Consider the following 20389-nt stretch of genomic DNA (forward strand, 5'->3'; position numbering starts at 1 on the left):
AGCTACTCACAGCAGGACTCCTAGCCTCTGACCTGCTCTTGTCGTCACAGTCAGTTCAGTATCTGGTCAATGGTAGCCCTCAGGACGTGGACACTGGGGGATTCAGTGCTGGCGATGCTATTAAATGGCAAGGGGTGATGGTTAGATTCTCTCCTGTTCAAGATTGTCATAGCCTGACCTCACAGCTGTACCAGTGCATCCAACTATCACTTTGTCTCTTCTATAAAATATCCAGTTTCCTCTTAGTGACCAACAACTTACGTAGTTTGCTTGTATGTCCTGGACAGTGTATTCAACGCCATCATCGACGACCACCACCGTGACTCCTTCCCCCGTCACATTGTGTTCCCACACTCCTGTCACGTTGATGTCCATCCCAAGCTTTCTCCGGTTGTGCTGCAAGAGGACGAACATCGTCTGTTTAACATGTGAACACATTCTGCCAAGTGTCAATCTCTCAGGACAAAAACACCCCGTGAACCGCATCAACAAACGAACGACTGACAGAACTGGCTCAAAATCGTCTCTCAGAAACAACCAAGGAAAGACATTCGGGCAAATCCTTTTCAAGAACAGCCCGCAGCCTAGAATTGGCAAGTGATTTTAGATCTGTGGAATTCACAGCCACAGCACGCTGTGCAGGCCACATCAATAAGTATATTTAAGACAGAGATAGAGAGGTTCTTGATTGTCAAGGAGATCAAGGGTTACGGGGAGAAAGTGGGAGAATGGGGTTGAGAAACTTATCAGCCATGATTGAATGATGGATAGACTCGATGGGCTGAACTACCTAATTTCTGCTCCTTTGTCTTACTGTCTTATCTGAGGGGTTCAGCTGAAGCACGGTCCTCAGGGTCAGACAATTCTGGGTTCAAGTCTCACCCAGGAAATTGGATTCAAAATTTGGCTAACTTGTAGGAGGCAGACAGAGAGTGATGACAGAGGGGTTGTAGAAGACAGAGGGTGACGACAGAGGGATTGTGCCTGAAAGCCAGTATCTAGTGATGAACCACAGGAGTCTGTGCTGGGCTCCCTATTGTTTGTCATTCAAACATAAGTGACCGGGGTGGGAGGGTAACAGCGAGGGCAAGTGTTTTGGGCTACAGAAGGACATAAACAGGATGGTCCAATGGGCAGGTAAGTGGCAGATAGAATTCAACCCTGAAAAGGGTGAGGGGATATAGTATGGATGGAGTAATTTGACAAGAAAGTATTCGGTGAACCAGAAATTCTGTGGATCAAAGAGACCTTGGTGTGCTGGCCAATAGATCTCTGAAGGCAGACAGGAATGTTAGTAAGGTGGTGAGAAAAGGCATGCGGGGCATTCGACTCTATCAATCGTAGCACAGATTACAAAAGAAGGCAGGTCATGTTGGAGTTGCATCGAACGTTGGTGAGACCACAGCTAGAGTATGGTGTGCACAGTTCTGGCGCGATATCATAGGAAGGGTGTGACTGCATTGGAGAAGGTTTGCAAAGGAGATTCACTAGGATGCTGCCTGGGGTGGGGAAATTTATGAGGAAAAGTTCAATCAGTTTGGGTTGCTTTCACCGGAGCAGAGGAGACTGAGGGCTGATCTGACTGAGGTGTACAAGGTGTGGATGATCAGTCACGATCATCACAAATGGTGGTTCTGGCTCGAAGGGCTGAATGGCCTACCTCCGCACCTATTGTCTATTGTCATTGGGGGGAGGGGGGCATGTGAGGGAAAACTCTTTTACCCAGGGGTTGGTGACGGTCTGGAATGCGCTGCCAGGGAGAGTGGGAGAGGGGAGGTTCTCACATCCTTTAAAAGTACCTGGGCAAGTAGTCAGCATGTCATTATAATCAGGGCTGAAAAGCCTGGCAACCCTCTCAGTTCAATGGTGCCAGTAACAGCCTAAACGGCTGTGCTTTTTCAGCACCACACCTTTTGACCCATTACCACGTTACTGGGCACAGTCACGGATTGGATTATGCTGGGCCCGTACACTTACCAGATGCCACTGGAGGGGGTACTGCGGGTCATTGAAATGCAGACTGCGTTTGGAACGTTTCAGCAGCTTCTGTTCAGCGTGCCACCGGACACGGCCGTGCCCAGCAAAGACGGCCTCGATGGATTTCCGAATCCTCTCGGTCTCCCCCTCAAGACCCCGGCGGTTCCGTCTGTGCTGGGGGACGGCAAAGAGGTAGTGGCCAGTCAGCTCTCCAATCTGACCCTGGTTCTCGAGACCCGTGGCCCGTGCCAGCTCATCTGCGAGCTCATCCAGCGACCCCTCCTCCCGGCCGCTCACCCCCTCTGCCAGGGTCAGGTGCACGGCCCACGTCAATGTGCCCGCTCCAGTGTCCGACAGCCCAGTCCTGGCCCGGGCAGCTTCATCCGTGTGTGCCCCCTTGTTGTCTGACCCAGGGTCACACCCTAAACTCTCAATCTTCAAGGCCTTGGCAAACCCATTCCTAGTAACCAGCGGTAACCAAACAGTTACTAGGGAGAGGCACAAGCAGGTTGGCAGTAGGGTCCCCATCACGGCTCGCCATATTGACAACGTCCACTTCAGATTCTGCATCAGATCCGATCACTGCAAGTCAAGAGAAGTCACAATAAATAGCGGGAATGAAATCGGATGTAAAAACACACCCAGCCACTATTGTTATCACAAGACCCGACGATATTCATGATGCCAGTGTCATATGGAATGAATAGTTGTGAAGCTGGAAAAGCAGAGTTTCAGGTCAGAACATTGACTTTCCTGCTCCTCGGATGCCGTCTGACCGGTTATGTTTTTCCCAGCTTCACATCTATTGACTCTGACTTCCAGCATCTGCAGTCCTTACTGTCTCATATTGAACCAACCTGTTCCCACCTTGTGTGCGATACACTTCATCAGACATCTCAAATTTCTCTCAATTTCTGACAACTACCCCGTAACCCTTACAGTCTACTCCAGTCTCCTCAATCCTGTGAGAGGCAGGCCCTTCAGGAATGAACTTTCGGAAATTAAGCACAGATTCTGGGCTGACCTGCATATCCATTTCTGTCTCATCTATCCTGGTGTGGAACAGCGTTTCAGTGGTTAGTTCTGCTGCCTCACAATGCCCAGGACCCGGGTTCAATTCCAGCCTCGGGCAACTATCCAGGTGGAGTTTGCACATTCTCTCCTGTGTCTCGGTGGGTTTCCTCCAGGTGATCTGGTTTCCTCTCACAGTCCAACAATGTGCAGGTTTGGTGCATTGGCCAAGCTAAATTGAAATGTAGTGTCCAGGGGCGTGCAGGCTAGGCGGGTTAGCCATGGGGATAAGGTGGAGGATGTGGTTCTGAGTGGGAGGCCCTTTGGAGAGTCAGTGCAGGCTTGATGGACTGAATGGCCTCTATCTGCACTGTAGGAATTCTACATCACTGTCCATTCGCTAACAGTGTTTATAGAAGGCAGTTTGTTACCACCTTCTCAAGATGGCAGGAATGGGCAAATGCTGGCCTCGTCAGTATGGCATCTAAAGTTTCGGAGATTTACCAAGATGTCGCCCGGGCTAGAGAGCCTTATTTCTGAAGAGAGAATGGACTTAACTGGAGTTGTTTTCCTCAGAACAGAGGGAATTGATGGGGGTGTTGTAGATAAGAAGAAACTTTCTCCCCTTGACAAAGGGATCAATGACTCGGAAGGTTGGGAGGTGTGTAGAGGGTGTGGGGTGGACATAGATTGAAGTAAGGGGTGGGAAATTTAGAGGGGATGTGAGGATAAACATTTTCATCCGGAGGGTGACAAGAGTCTGGAACCCACTAGTGCAGAGGCAGAAACACACAGAACGCTCAAAAATCAGGCAACTGTCTGTGTGGAGTTTGCACATTCTCCCTGTGTCTGCGTGGGTTTCCTCCCACAGTCCAAAGATGAGCAGGTTAGGTGAATTGGCCATGCTAAATTGCCCATAGTGTTAGGTGAAGGGGTCGAAATGTAAGGGAATGTGTCTGGGCGGGTTGCTCTTTGGAGGGTCAGTGTAGACTTGTTGGGCTGAAGGGCCTATTTCCACATTGTAAGTAATCTAATCATATTCTAATCATAATAATATTATGATTAGATTAATCATAATCTAATCATATTGTGTCAAGAATATTTATTTTTGGGGCAGCACAGTGGCTCAGTGGATAGCACTGCTGCCTCACAGAACCAGGGTCCAAAGTTCAATTCTCAGCTTTGGGTGACTGTATGGAGTTTGCACATTCTCCCAGTGTCTGTGTCGGTTTCCTCCGGGTGCTCCGGTTTCCTCCCACAGTCCAAAGATGTGCAGGTCAGGTGAATTGGCCATGCTAAATGGCCCATAGTATTAGGTGCATTCGTCAGAGGGAAATGGGTCTGGGTGGGTTACTCTTCGGAGGGTCGGTGTGGACTTGTTGGGCCGAAGGGCCTGTTTCCGCATTGTAGGGAATCTAATCTAATCTAATCTAATCAAATCAACTATGCAGGTGTGGATTAGCCATGCCAAGGCATACAAGACTTTGAGTCAAGACAAAGGGGGTTTGGAATAGTTGGGTGGTAGTTTTTAATTGGCACAGACTCGGTGGGCCGAAGGGCTGTATTGTCAACCTCTAGGTCACCAGGACTCTTACCATGTGGAGATTCCGGTGTTAGACTGGGGTGGACAAGGTCAAAAGTCACACTACACCAGTTTACAGTCCAACAGGTTTATTTGAAATCACAACCTTTCAGAGCGCTGCTCCTTCATCAGCGATTAGGACTTTTAACACATTCATCCCTGCACAAAACGTATTTAAAAGTTATCACGAGAAAAATCACCTCCAACGGTTTCTCGTCTGCATTATTCTTTTCAGAGACCATGAGGATTTCAGCTTGGCCCCTTCCTGTTACTCATTTACACAATGCCCCACCTGCAGAATCCAATGGGAGTGTGGCAGATTCCACTGGAATACCATCTTGGATTTCTCTCACTGCCTCTCCCGACCTGGAACTTCCTCCGCCTAAAGGAGAGGTTGGCTAGACTGAAACAGTCGGCTTCAGTCCCCATGACAAATTCTGATCGGTTGTCACTGGTTCCACCCTGCTCCCTGATCGCTGGGAGGGGGATTGCTAGTTATGGGTCAACATGCTCTCTGACTGGGAGATGAGTTTCCAAGCAGCTCTGTCAAGACAACTGGGGACTTCCACTTCAACAGCGCAACCAGACTCTGCTCAAAACCTAAACGCAGCAGCTATCAAAACCCTGATCAGAATCTCTCTTACTTATACATTTGATTACATCAGTGCTTCCCCAACAAATCTGTCATTTTCCACTTGAGCCAACACACTCAGACCACGTCTAGTTCACTGATGGGCCCCACATCCGGCACCCCACACTGCTGCCAGCCTGACCATTCCCCATATCCTGATTTTCAAATGCCTTCCTGGCCTTGCCCCCTTCCTAGTTCCCTAACCACATTCAGCCCTACAACATTCGTCCAAGTCTGGTCTTTGTTCATCGCCAGTTCCAAACCACTCCACCATTGGCACTCACACCTTCAATTTCCACCCCACTCTCACCTTCACCTGGTCCATCTCCGATGCCTCCTTTCCTCGACATCGCTGTTTCCATTTCTAGGGATAGGCTGGCCACCGATATCCCCTACAAGCCCACTGACCTCCACAGTACATCCTTACACCCTGTTTCCTGTAAAGACTACTCTATTCTCTGTTTCTCCACCTCATCTGTGCTGATGATGCCAGCCTCCACAAGGGAGCCTCTAAAATGTCCACCTTCTTCCTCAACCGAGGATTCCTCGTCACCGTTGCTGAGCCGGGTCTGACCCATCTCCTGTATTTCTGCCCTCAGCCCTTCTCTTCCCTCCCACAACAGTGACAGGGTGCCCTTTGACATCACCGACTGCCGTCCACATCCAATGAATAATTAGCTGACATTTCCGCCACCTCCAGTGAGATGCCACCACCGGACACATTTTCCCCTCCTTTCCCTGGTCAGCCTTCCGCAGGGACTATTCCATCCGGGACACCCTGGTCCACTCCTCCTCCTGTCCCATCATGTCCTCGCACCCCCACAGTACCTTCCCATGGAATCACAGAGAGTGTAACACTAGCCTGTTTACTTCCTCCGTCCCCACTATCCAAGGTTCCAGCCACTCACTTCACTAAATCTAGTCTACTGCATTCGTTGCTCACAATGTGGTCTCCTCTACACTGGGGAGATAAAAATGTAAACTGGGTGACCACTTTACGGAACGCTTATGTTCTATCCGCAAAATGATGCTAAACTTCCAGTCATCTGCCATTTCAATACACCACCCTGTTCCCTGGCCTACATCTCAGTCTCAGGCTTGCTGCACTGCTCCAGCGAAGCTCAGCGTGAGCTGGAAGAACAGTATCTCATTTTCCATTTGGGGACCCCGCGGCCTTCAGGACTCAATATTGAGTTCAATAATTTCCGGGCCTGAGCACCTTCCCTCCACATCCTTACCCACACCCAGACACCAGGCCTTGTCACATAGGCTGCCTCCACAAACATTGTCAGCTACTAATAGTTCCCACTAGCAGCTACGGAATCTCCTGACGAGGGAGCATTGCTCCGAAAGCTCATGATTTCAAATAAGACTGTTGGACTATTACCTGGTGTTGTGTGATTTTTAAACCCAGTCCAACACCGGCACCTCCACATCATGACTGTCCTAGGCTGACCTTTAATCATTCCTTTGTCTGTCCAAGCGTAGTTCCCCTTCTCTGGGCTCTGTCTCCACCTATCATTCAATCCTCCCTCCCTCCCACCTTCAATTTATCTACCAACCCCTTTCCTAGCCACAATCACAAACCTAGCAGGGTCAATGTTAACTCTGCTTTCTCTCCACAAACGCCGCCAGACCTCCTGAGTTTTCACAGCAATTTCTGTTTTTGCTAGGGGTGATGCGGGTCAGGAGAAAGTGAGGGACTGCAGATGCTGGAGATCAGAGTCAAGAAGTGTGGAGCTGGAAAAACACAACCGGTCAGGCAGCATCCGAGTAGCAGGAGAGTCAATGTTTCGGGCATAAGCCCTTCATCAGGAATGTGGTTAGGTCATTTTTAATAGCTTTAAAAGGCACTATATAAATGCTGGTCACTGTGGATATTTGCATGCAAGTACAGTGCAGATGTAGTGCTACATTGTTGAAGGTGTCAACTTTTGTTCGAGATGGTATAATGTGGACTCATGCTCCCCCTGGTGGTGATATTCAAAGAGCAGCTAATATTTAGTCAAATCGACACCACCTTTAAACACAGCTGTTCGTGTCACTACCCTTCAGAAATAATTCACTGACTGTACGGACATCCAAAACACCATAAAAACACAATTTATTTTTGCTTTAATGGCCCAAATGGCTCAAAGCAGGGTCCTTTCTTGCGGCCACAGCCTATAATCAAATCGTTGAGTATTTTTGAAGGTCACATGTTCACGGAATAACATGTTCACGGAATAAAAACTGCATGCACTTTCCATTAAATTTTACACATTAGCCACATATTGGGTCAAAACTACTTGCTGTTTAAATCAAAGAAATTTGTGGATCATTTAAAAATAAGGTACTGGATTTAATATCTGTGCCTGGATGTTGAGGAAAGGATGAAATCCCAGGTAATGTGCATTTTCAGGTCTTCATCAGAATTGAGGGTCTAAGATGTTAACTCTGTTTCTCTCTCTCCACTGTTGTCATCACACTTCCTCAACAGTTCTCATCTTATTTCAGATTTGCAGTATCCATAGTGTCTTGCTCTTGTATTCGGGAACTTGATTACCTTTTACTGCACTTTTATTTTCCATAAAAGAAAGACACAGACCTTGTTTCTTCCCAATTTTCTTAGTCACAGAATCAGAGAAAAATGCACAACACAGAGTGAGGCCACTCAGCCCATAGAGTCAATCAGCCATCCAGCTTTGGGATTGCAGCTTTGTTGGTCATTGCACTCAGAGTCCTTATCAAAGTACTTTTTAAAATGTTATGAGGTTTTCTGCCTCTGCCACTTTATCAGACAGCACATTCTATCGTGCAAACATTTCTCCTTAAATCCCTTCAAATCTTCTACTATCGGGTTGAAACCTTCAACATAGGGAATGGGACCTTCCTATCCACTCCACTAGACCCCTTGTGAAGAGTGTAAAATTACATTAATCTCCTCAGAAAAGAAGCAACCTCAGTCTGTTCAAACTTTCCAAATAACTGGAAGTCTCACTCCAGGAAACATCATAAGAATCCGTACAGCACAAAAAGAGGCCACTCAGCCCATCAAGTCTGCACTGACCCTCCGAAGAGCAACCCACCCAGGCACACCCTGCTACCCTCTCCCTGTAACCCTGCATTCCCAGTGGCCAATTCACCAAAACTGCAAATCCTTGGACTGTGGGAGGAAACCGGAGCACCCAGAGGAAACCTGCACAGACACGGAGAGAATGTACAAACTCCACACAGACAGTCACCCAAGACTAAAAGCAAACCCGCGTCCCTGGTGCTGTGAGGCAGCAGTGCTAACCACCGTGCCACCCACATCCTTGTACATCTCTGTATTCTCTCTGTCACATCTTTCCTATGGAGCAGTGACCAGAACTGTATATTAGACGGTCACTGCCTCCTGTATCTGAACATGAAAGAGCCCTTATCCTGGCTCCTAGGCACAAGGTGCTGGGGGTCGGTTAGCTCAGTTGGCTGGACTGCTGGTTTGTGACGCACAGTGATGCTATCAGTGTGGGTTCAATTCCCACACCAGCTGAGGTCACCATGAAGGATTGTCTTTCTCAATATCTCCCTTTGCCTGAGGTATGGTGACCCCCAGGAGAAAATACCACCAATACCTCACAAGGGAGCAAGCCTTATTATCTGGTAGGACTATGGTGACTTCACCACAAGATGATGAAATAGGCTTGGGCTCGGGCAACCTTGGGGAGGGCACATCTGGATCACCTCCTCCTCTCTGAGAAAGGGGAGAGTGAGTATAGTTTAGTTTGGGACCTCTCCCCTCCTTCACTGAGGCAACATTCCACTAGAGCCCTGGAAAGCTTCAGAGCTTTGTGCTGCATTGCTGCAATCCCTCTCATGTCTCTGATTTTACATACAGGCCAACTCACCTCCACACAGAAACCTGATGGAAACAGAGATAGGCAGCAACTGTCGATCAGCTCCAGATGAACAACTACACATTCCTTACACTACAGATAACAAAGGTAGCAGCTCTCAGTCAAAAAGGGATCATCATCAGTCACCTCATGACTATTATAACCTTTCATGGTCATTCTGCGTCAACAAAACCACAAAAGGAAATTTTTTTGCAGTCAACGTGCTCATCCCCTGGTTTGAAAAAATACAACGCGGTTACTCTCAGAATCAAGAGGGGTTAAAAAAAAGGAACAATTACCTACTGTGGAATCGGGGTGAAAGTTCATCAATAGTTGCCGAGTTCACGTTTAAAACTGTGGCCTAGTTTCAGCTGTTCATTAATGTTGGTATGCTACCTACCAGCTTAAACATCATGCCCTCACCCCTCCACCACGGGCACCCAGTGAGGCATACACCATGTGGACTGCGACAGATCCAGCTTTCAGCCCACTGCCACTTCCGAAAGGTAAGCAAGGGTTGCCGAATACCAGCAACTCCCACATCCTACCATCGGTTAGAAATGAAGCAATTCAACAATTAAGTTTAAAGGAGGTCTGTATCTCACATGTGGAGAGCAGGGTGGAGGGGTGAGGGCTGGCCGCCAATTTGCTGGGCTGAATGGCTTCTATCTGCACTGCAGGGGGCTCTGTGACTGGATGCATTTGGTCACAGGGCTCTGGGTGTCACTAACTTGACGGACAAGCAACCCCCATGCCCCCCTTCCACCCCTCCTGTGGCTCATGCAGACACACACCCAAGGAAAGAATAAACGTAGGAAATCCAGCTCATCTACAGGGCCGGAAGTGAATAATCCGAGGTGGTGCTTGCAAAGATAGGGATCCTGGTGCAAGAACAAATCTCCCAGTCAGGATCACAACCTACAGAGCATCAAACTTTGAACCCGAATTTTTTTTTTCTTAAAATAAATACAGCTACGTAACGCAGCAAATGTAAAGAACATATTCCAGGGTGAAACAACACAGTGACTAGACCTTGAAACATTGAACCTATCCATCTACCTCACTGCTACTTTCTAAGGGTAACCAGGGAATGCTGAACACCAACAACTGCCACATCCTACTAGCACCAGGGGCCCAGGTTCAATCCCAGCCTTGGGTGAGTGTCTGTGTGTGGAGTTTGCATGTTCTCTCCGTGTCTGCATGAGTTTCCTCCGAGTGTTTAGGTTTCCTCCTACAGTCCAAAGATGTGCAGGTTATGGCCATGTTAAATTACCCGTAGTGCTCAGGGATGTATAGGCTAGGGCCATTAGTCAGGGGTAAATGTAGAGCAATAAGATAGGAGAATGGGTCTGGGTGGGTTACTCTTCGGAGGGTCAGTGTGGACATGTTGGACCAAATGGCCAGTTTCCACACTGTAAGGATTCTATGATAATTTCATGATGATCTGGGAGGAAGAGTTCATGCTTAAAGAAGAATTGTACACTCAATGTTGGGATCTATATTTGCTCACAATAAGAGGCAACTTGGAACACTGTAATACAAAAACCAGTAAGAGTTATTCTCAGTAGCCAATGCAGGAACCCTGACTGATCATCTTCAGTCTAACTTCCTGCTCACCAACCCACTCACCCAATGTGCAGCCACACCTGGGCTGGTGAAAGCAGCAAATCTTACTGGGGGTGGGGATTTTCCTGGTCTGTGGGCTGACTTCACCAGCCTTTTTTTTTGGTTTGTGGTCAAAATGGTGGTTTCCTGTCCTCTGCAGGCAAAAAAATGAAAGTAGCAACTTGCACCAATGGTCTCAGTGCCTTGGGAACCCAGTATTACCTCGGCTGCGATACTGAGAGAGTGCTGCATTAAATCAGAAACACGGCTACTTAGAATGGAGCAATAAACAGGAATTGGCCTTGCCTGTTTCAGGGATTCAAGCAAACATCAAAAGACACTATTTATAAAAAAGCCGACAGCACGATTTCCAGTGGCGGACCTCACATCAGCTCATCCGCCACCGACAACCTCTAAACAGATCCACTGGGTGGGACATGCATTTCACTGACTAGCGAGTTTTGAGAAGATTTGTAGCTCAGGTTGAGGTTCTGGGTGTAAATTTGCTCGCTGAGCTGGAAGGTTCGTTTTCAGACGTTTTGTCACCATACTAGGTAACGTCATCAGTGAGTCTCTGGATGAAGCGTTGGTGTTAGTGACCCGCTTTCTATTTATGTGTTTAGATTTCATTGGGTTGGTGATGTCATTTCCTGTGGTGACGTCAGTTCCTGCTCTTTTTCTCAGAGAGTGGTAAATGTGGTCCAAGTCAATGTGTTTGTTGACAGAGTTCCAGTTGGAATACCATGCTTCTTGGAATTCTCGTGTGTGTTGTCCCAGTCTAAGTGGTGTCCTTCCTCATCTGTATGTAAGGAAACTAGTGAGAGTGGGTCATGTCTTTTTGTGGCTAGTTGATGTTCATGTATCCTAGTGGCTAGTTTTCTGCCTGTTTGTCCAATGTAGTGTTTGTTACAATGACTGCTTATCAAAAACTATTGTGCACAAATTGAATGCCATATTCTGCTACAACTGCATTGCAAAGTAATACAGTGCAGTGAGGATTTTTTGAATCTGGTTACAGGTGCATTTAAGAAGGAAAACAGATAAAAGTATCATCCACAAGACGTCTTAAATCAGATTTTAACTAGGTCAGCGATAAGAACACAAAGCTTGCTGATATGACAAGCTATCAGCTGTTCTTACCATGACATTTTTAATATTTAACTAGACATGAAAAATAGCATAAATCCGAAAGATCTGTTCAACAGTGATTACAACAATTTCTCACCAGTTGGTTTGGCAACTGTTGTTCCCAAGACTGAAAGGAAACTCCAAAGAGTTGTGAACACAGCCCAGTCCACCTTGCAAACTAACTTCCCATCCATTAATTTCATCCATAATCCCACTGCCTCAGGAAAGCAACCAACATAATCAAAGACCCCTGTCAGCCCAGCTATACTCTCTTCCATCGGGCAGTGGCTACAGATAAGTTTGTATGCACGTACAAACAGATTCAAGAACAGCTTCTTCTCTGCTGTTATCAGACTTGTGAAATGGTCCTCTTTAATGATAATGTTGATGCCTCCCTGCACATTCGCAGTAGCCATAACATTATATCCTGCACTCTGTTCCATCACCCTGATGTACTTGTATAGTACAATCTGCCTGTAAAACACGCAGACAACATTTTTACTGTACCATGGTACACGTGACAGTCATAATAAATCAAATCAAATTCGTTTGTGGAGTACCTCAAAAGGCACTTGTTCTGCATTCTATGTTATGATAGTGACTTAACTTCAAAAAAGCGCTTCACTGGCTGCGAAGCACTTCAAAATCAAATGATTGTGAAAATTGCTAAATTAATGCAAATCTTTAATTATAATTTGATTTCACATGGAGTCTGTGTTTAGCACAGCAGTGCAGCTGACATCCAAATTCTTGTGTCACTCAAACCACAATGAAGCTGCAATTTCTCACTCTCCATCTATATGTTCCCTCTCTTAATTCATGGTTACATTATCACTGAAAAGAAAATTCTTCTAACTGTTCATTCACTGGCATATTTCTCCAACATCATCCCTATCTAATAACTGCTGGCTCTCAAATTACCTAATGCCGTGGAGATTCTGGACTAATCAACTGATTGCCAGAAATATATTCATTGCAATCCCTGACGATCTTGATGCCTTGGGAAAAAAAGCGCTTACACATGTTCTGAACCACTGGTCTTGGTGTTCAGCAATTACAACAAACATTATGGGTTGGTGCAGTGATAATGTCACTGAATAGGAATCCAAAGACCCCTGCTCTAGCTCCAGGGACATAGATTCAAAGTCCTCTAAGCAGATGGTTCCATTCGCTTTCTTTAAAAAACTGGGCCATGAATGTGGGCATCACAGGGTAGGTGAACATTTATTGCTCATCCCTAATTGCCCTCAACGAGGTGGTGGTGAGCTGCCTTCTTGAACCACTGCAATCCATGCAGGGTAGATGAAGGTAGGTATAACCACCATGCTGCAAGGAAGAGAGCTCCAGGATTCTGACTGAGTAGCAGTAAAGGAAATGCAATTCGGTTTCCAAGTGCATGACCTCTTTTTTTAATTCTCTTGTGGGACACAGGCGTCGCTGGCTGGGCCAACTTTTATTACTCAACCCCAGTTGCCCCTTGAGTAGATGGTGGTGAGCTGCCATCTTGAACCACTGCAGTCCGTATCCTGTAGGTAGACCCACAACGCCATTAGGAAGGGAATTCTGGGATTTTGACCCAGCAACACTTAAGGAACGACGATCTATTTCCAAGTCAGGATGGTGAATGACTTGGAGGCAAACTTGCAGGTGGTGGTGTTTCCACGTATCTGCTGCCCTTTGTCCTTCCACGTTGCATGGGGGCAGGGGTTTGGAAGGTGCTCTTGAAGGAGCCTGGGTGCATTGCTGCAGTACGTCTTGTAGGTGGTACGCACGGCTGCTACTGTACTGATGGTGGTCAAGTGATTGAATATTGAAACTGCCTAGCCAGCCAACTGCTCTGTGCTGTATGATATTAAGCTTCTCGCTGTGCTCATCAATTCAATTAATAAGCATGAAGTTAAAAGAGTGTCTCAGCAACAGTGAACACAAAACAATCATTGATTGCCATCTTGCTCACAGGAAATCAGATATTCCCACTTACTCGTGACCCCCAGATCCACAGCAATGGAAGTGAACTTGTAACTGGTTTGATATGTGGATCTTCTCACCCGGATATTGTGGGGGCAGACAGCTCAGGCATCAGTTTTGCCACGGCCTAATTATATTTACTGATTCATCACACCTTGCTTTGTTCATTGATGATGTCATTTCAGATCTGCCTTCATTCTTCAGCTGAGAGATGCCCTGAGAAAGGAAATTCATTTCTCTGGCATCTGCTATAACCTGTTCCACAAACGTACTTGTTAACTTACAGGAGGGTTTCCAAATTTTCTCAGAATTCTGCTCTCCCAAAAAAGAACTAAACTAAAAACGTACTGATTCATGCTGAGAAGGCAACAAAGAATCCAGACTTTCCTATAACGTATTCCAAAACAAAGGTTTCACCATCACCAGATCTTTCTAAACTCTATTCCATTCTACTTTCCTGCTTTTAATCTTTCACACTGCACTACTGAACAACTTCTTCATCACTTGCCATTGCCTTTAGTCTTGCCACACTTTCTTATTCCTCTGATTGACAGTTTCAGAGAACACCTCTGGGACACCCGGACCAACCAACCCAACCACCCCGTAGCCCAACACTTTTCTTGACCTCTCCGCCCCCACCCCACTCCGGCCTATCACCCTCACCTTGACCTCCCTCCACCTATCGCATTTCTAAAGCCCCTCCCCCAAGTCCCTCCTCCCTATCTTTTATTTTAGCCTGCTGGACACACTTCCCTCATTCCTGAAGAAGGGCTTATGCCCGAAACATCGATTCTCCTGTTCCTTGGATGCTGCCTGACCTGCTGCACATTTCCAGCAACACATTTTCAACCCATTGTCAGTGACAATGAGATAGGGTACATTATACCCTTGAAAATAAAAATGACTAAGGAAATTGCTAAGTTATGAAATGGTAAAACAAATGTAAAGTGACAGAAAAGAACATGGAGCATGTGACCACCAAACTCTGTGAATCACAGAATCCCTACAATGTGGAAACAGGCCCTTCAGCCCTACAAGTCCACACTGACCCTCCAGAGAATAACCCACCCAGCCTGATTCTCAACCAGACCCAAATAGACATTGATGGAAATGTGTTGCTGGAAAAGCGCAGCAGGTCAGGCAGCATCTAGGGAACAGGAGAATCGACGTTTCGGGCATTAGCCCTTCTTCAGGGCTAATGCCTGAAACGTCGATTCTCCTGTTCCCTAGATGCTGCCTGACCTGCTGCGCTTTTCCAGCAACACATTTCCATCTCTGATCTCCAGCATCTGCAGACCTCACTTTCTCCCCAAATAGACATTGCCCATACTCTAACTTATAGCATGTAGCTTTAAGGAGTAACAGGTATGTTTTCCCAGAACAACAGTTGTTGAACCTTGATCACAAATAATGCTGAGTAATCTTGCCACGTATCTCCAAATAAACAGAATCTTCTGTACTTTCATGTTACCTGTCCTGGGGTGAGACTGATCAGTTGTATTTACCAAACATGGAACCACAGCAGTGACAGCAATAGGATAAATAAAGAAGGTTGTTTTAAAAGAAAAGGGAGAGAGGTAGAGGGGATGGTTAACGAGAGTGTTGGAAATAGCTCAGTGCTAGAAACACACACACTGCATACTCTGTTTGCAAACAAAGATAGAACTATGTAAAGCAGGTTTTTGACACTGCATTGTTCAGTGTCTGACCCATGGTAGAATAAATTCGAGAGGAAGATTGTCACAAGTTGAATGGCGCCACTTGAACAGTAAATGGTGGAATTTTAATGAATTGCAACAAAACTACAATATTCTCCACACAATGAATATTATTCCAAATAGTCATCTGATAGTACAGGCTATCAAGTCACAAACAAATTGCATTCCTGAATACGTCCACACGTTGGGGTTCACCCGTACAGGAAAACAGACATGCCAAAGCTTTTCATCTTGCACTCACTGGGATAGATTCAAGAATGCCCAATTTTAAAGGGACGGCAATTCATACATCATGAGAAAAAGGTTCTGATTTTTGGCAAGACGACCCTGATTTGACTGAGGCAAAAGATTTGACAGTGTGTTTTTTTCAGCAATACCCAAATATCATACTCATATGGGGCAAGGGACAAGTCTGTTCTTCAGTTTTAACTCATTACCGTCACAAACTGTCCCAAGATATAAGCTTGGCAACCCGAGAAACCAGGGGAAATCCAGTGTTTCAACGATGTATCACATCAAGAGATGTTGACAAATCACTCTACACACATTCACTGATCTCCCACCATTGCATTGCTTATGGCACCCAAAGATCTACAGACTGCAGTGTTCCTATTGCCCGGAAACATTTCCCTACTGAATAGAATAGAAGGGTAGTTGAAATGAACAAAAGTATGACTCATTAAATAGGTCACCGTGGAGAAATTATTCTCTGCCATTAGAATAGAAATTGATTCTCCTGTGTACTTTTCACTGTCACTGGGTCAAAATCCTGGAATTCCCTCCCCATAGGCTCCATGGGTCTACCCATGGGCAGATGGGCAGCAGCAGTTCAAGGAGGCAGCTCACCACCACCTTCTCAAGAGGGCAACCAGAGACAGGCAATAAACACTGGCCAGCCAGCGATGCCCACATCCCATGAGTGAATATAGCTAAAAATATACAGGCTACCCTTATTTGTGTCATTACACAGGAGACGTTCCACCTCACTCAAATAGAGAAGCCCACTCTATGAAGACACAGAGGTAATAAACCCCTCAAAAAAATGCAAAAGACCACCCAGCTCTTGACCCATATACTTTAAGACGAGTGTCTGATTTTCAACTGTTGGCGATTGGAAATTAACCTGAGAAACCACATGGGCCATGAGATAATGTCCTCAGTAATTTTGCAGACATGAACTACTCTTGAAATGCACAAACCCCAAGTTTTAGTTGTATTGCCCTCTCTAACGATGTTGAGAACATGTGCGTGTTAGTTATTTTAGGATCACAGTGGGAGGACAGCTAACCACTCACAGAATGAGCAAGTAGGATGTTTTTAATAATGAAAAACCCCATTATGATCGAACGGAGGAGGTGGGAAAGAGAGAAGGCCAAATCAGAGACAGAGGAATTCACTTGGTTCGAAAACATAATAACGAGCAACTGCCCTTTGTCAACTTGCCATCAGATTGGGTCACTAGACAACAAGTCATAAAATCATTTTGAAAGACCATGATGTGACCAAAAGAGGAAGATCGAAGGGCAAAAAAAAAATTGAAGGATATATAAACACATTAATAGTATCATGTAGAAAGTGAAGCATATGGAAATGAGAAATTGCAGAAGAGGCCCCAGCATTTTTAAGTAATAAAGGATTTCAATTTCCCTTTACCATGAACTTACCCCATCCACAGTACTAGAGACTAGACAGGAATCTGGTGGGAGTTCTCCTCCAGTTCAAGTTCAAATTGGCTGCGAGGTAAGTGAGACGCCCTCAAACCCTCACCAACTCTGCAATGATTCACTCAGGAACACATTCACTACCATCAGATCTGGTACAGTTCAATAGTGAGGGTGAGATTGTGGGCGAGGACAGGAAAAGAACAGCAATTTGAGAGCAAAGGGAATAACAGGCGCCAATCTGCAACCCGCCATGTGACAGCTGCCTGTTACTTGTAAAGGGAGTGAATTTAAATCTTCTCATGCATGGAGAACAGGAACCTTGAAATGGCTGGAAAGTGACACCTTCACCTATTGTAAATAAAAACATTAATTGGAAACTATTGAACTGAGCAGTGTTTCAGGCTTCAGGCCAACAACAATTCTACCTTAAAGTGAAACGTGTTCAGCTGAATGGGAGATATGCATCCAGCAGTGGGAAATACCATACAGCAGGACAATTATGAAGATCGTATGAGGATAGACTGAGACACTTGGGACTGTTTTCATTAGAGAAAAGAAGGTTTAGAATTAGTTTCTAACTTGCATGCCACATGACACCTGCAAATGCCAATCTTCATGGAAATGACTTGATTTCCTTTAGAATGGGGGAACAAATGGTCCTCAAAACACACAAAGCATGGAACAAACCCATTATCCAACGTGCTTTCACCTGAACTCTTTCACAGCACACGGACAATACTAGTTAGGGAAAAATGTATTGTCCTTGAAAAGGTGGTGATAAAGTTCCTTCTTGAACATCCACAAAAGGGAAAGTATGTATCCAAACTAAAGCCAGGAAGAGAATTCCAAGAATCTGACCTGGTGACCCCGAAGGAATTAGTGATACATTTCCAAGGCAAAGGTGAGGACGGCAGATGCTGGAGATTAGAGTCCAGAGCATAGTGCTGGAAAAGCACAGCAGGTCAAGCAGAAATGAATCATTCCTGATGAAGGGCTTTTGCCCAAACTGTCGATTCTCCTGATCCTCGGATGCTGCCTGACATGTTGTGCTTTTCCATGTTCACACTTTTCAACTCTGATATATTTTCAAGTTAGTTGCACATGACTTGGAAGGGGATGCGTGGTGGTTTTTTCAAGTTCGTCTGCTAGGTGGTAGAGGTGATGGGTTTGAAAGTATGGTGGATGTGGTAGTAAAGATCGGGAGGTACTGAAGACGTGATCCCCTGAAGTAAAATCAGTGTATCACAGCAACCATGTATCGAGAGTTCTTCAGCATCAAGGCCAATGAAGTCCCTACAAAGCAATTTGCCAAATGAAAAATGGCAACTAGGAATATCTGGATGGAGTCAAATGTCTACATAAAACTTGGGTGGCAAATTCCAGTCGAATAAGTTGGGAGTGAGGTAGCAGCAATACATTACTCATCCCAGATACTGCCAATGGAAAGGCAGAGTCTGAACCTATTTCATTGAAGATCGATATTGTTAAACTCTGCTCTTATTATACATGAGTTACATTTTAATTTTAAACCAGTGGTGTGGGGGGAAAATCACACTCACGGACTCTGTCCAGTCATGGATTCTTGCAGAAAAAGAGAAAAATAATAACTTTGTTCTATCATTTGGGGAAAGAAATCTATGATAAGGCCACTGGTGTATGGTAAATGAAGAAGTGACACGCTATTTTTAATCCAATGTTTGTAAATGGTCCATTGAGGATTGCATTGTTTGTTTTCTCGTCGAAACTTGTGGCCTCAGTGAGATTCCCTGAAGTTTTCAAACATGACTTAACCATTGGGCAAACAACTGTAGATCAACTCAGAGCCAACCCTGCTTCATTTGTACCAAGGGTTGGAGGGGATATTGGTTGGAATTTTCAATATTGGAAGCTACTCAACATAAAACCAGAACGCCTCTTCAAAAACACCAAAGCCAAATATTGTCTTTCTCCTGCTTCGCAAGCTTTTGAGGTATTCTCTGCCAGTTCCACAGAGAAGCCTGCATTTCTTCCTTGATGGCTTTTCCCCCAGATTTCAGGAAAAGTCTGACACTGCACCATTTGTCCCACAACTTACTTGTATGGTTCTTTCCTCATTTATTCCAAGAGCCACAAATTTGAGACATCTCGCTTTATACTAGCATCAATTCTCTGATGGATTGAAGAACAGGCAGCTGAGACATGGGTCAAACAACCCAAAAATAATTGATCATGGCAGTTTCAAGATATTTTCTAATCAACCTGTTCGGAGATGTTATTACACATCACTGAAACAGGTGAGATTTGAACCCAGATCTCTTCGCTCAGTGTACCACTATGCCACAGATCCCCTAATGGCAGCTTCAATTCTGTTGACTTTTGTTAGTTCTAGCTGTGGATTTTTTTTTTAAAATAAAAGAGCTAAGTTAAAGTAGTCCAAATACTCAGAGAATATGCAATCTTCCTGTCATTCCACTTCCGAAATGTATGGAAGGAGCTGCCAGAGGAAGTGGTGGAGGCTGGTACAATTACAGCATTTAAAAGGCATCCTGATGGGTATATGAATAGGAAGGGTTTAGAGGGATATGGGCCAAGTGCTGGCAAACGGGATTAGATTAGGTTAGGATATCTGGTCATCTTGGACAAATTGGACTGAAGGGTCTGTTTCCATGCTGTACATCTCTATGACTCACTTGAGTGAGCAGACAATCTATTCTTAGGGCTTTGTCAATGACCACTTGACCAGTTACAATTGTACAGCCTAGATTGCCACTGGTTCATCCTGTCAGTACTGAAATAAAACCAAGGACTGCGGATGCTGGAAATCAGAAAATGGAAAAGTTCAGCACTTCTGACAGTTTTGGAGACAAAGCTGATCACATTGAACACTGTTAATCCACTGATCCTTCATCAGAACTTCTAAATGCTTTGGTTTAACCCGCCTCCACCACATTCTTAGGTAGTGAGTCCAAAAGCCCAACTACCCGTGTGAAAAATGTTTTATTTTGTTATTTTTACTTCTTTTGTTAGTTGGTTCAAATCTATTCCCTTTTCATGAGTGAGAAAAGTTTCTCCGGATTACTCTGTCCGAGATGTCTCACGATTTGATTCCGTCTCAGCTTTCTTTCTCCGGGGAAAATACTCAATTTCGCCAGTCTGTCTTTTGAGCTAAATTTCAGACTGTAACACCTTGTGCAAAATAAAATCTCCCCATTTTATGTAGCGCAATTCAATATTGATAAATAGGTTTTGACCTGAAATATTATCTGTTT

The 20389-nt window shown here is 45.3% G+C and overlaps 1 protein-coding gene across 2 annotated transcripts in view; it reads right to left on the minus strand.

Annotated features, from left to right (window-relative positions):
- Positions 1-20389, minus strand: part of pcsk7 (proprotein convertase subtilisin/kexin type 7) — a 214200-nt gene that overhangs the window by 187420 nt on the left and 6391 nt on the right. Inside the window, exons 1-3 of one of the 2 annotated variants that reach the window (XM_043676631.1) lie at positions 9358-9451; positions 1978-2559; positions 262-396 (exon numbers count right to left, since the gene is read on the minus strand). In XM_043676631.1, the coding sequence (XP_043532566.1) occupies positions 262-396; positions 1978-2547 (705 nt within the window). In that variant the 5' untranslated portion in view covers positions 2548-2559; positions 9358-9451. Of the gene's footprint in view, positions 1-261; positions 397-1977; positions 2560-9357; positions 9452-20389 lie in introns of those variants that run through there. The other variant, XM_043676630.1, reaches the window with a different exon arrangement.

This window comes from Chiloscyllium plagiosum, chromosome 35, assembly GCF_004010195.1.
Source record: "Chiloscyllium plagiosum isolate BGI_BamShark_2017 chromosome 35, ASM401019v2, whole genome shotgun sequence".
Classification (NCBI taxonomy): domain Eukaryota; kingdom Metazoa; phylum Chordata; class Chondrichthyes; order Orectolobiformes; family Hemiscylliidae; genus Chiloscyllium; species Chiloscyllium plagiosum.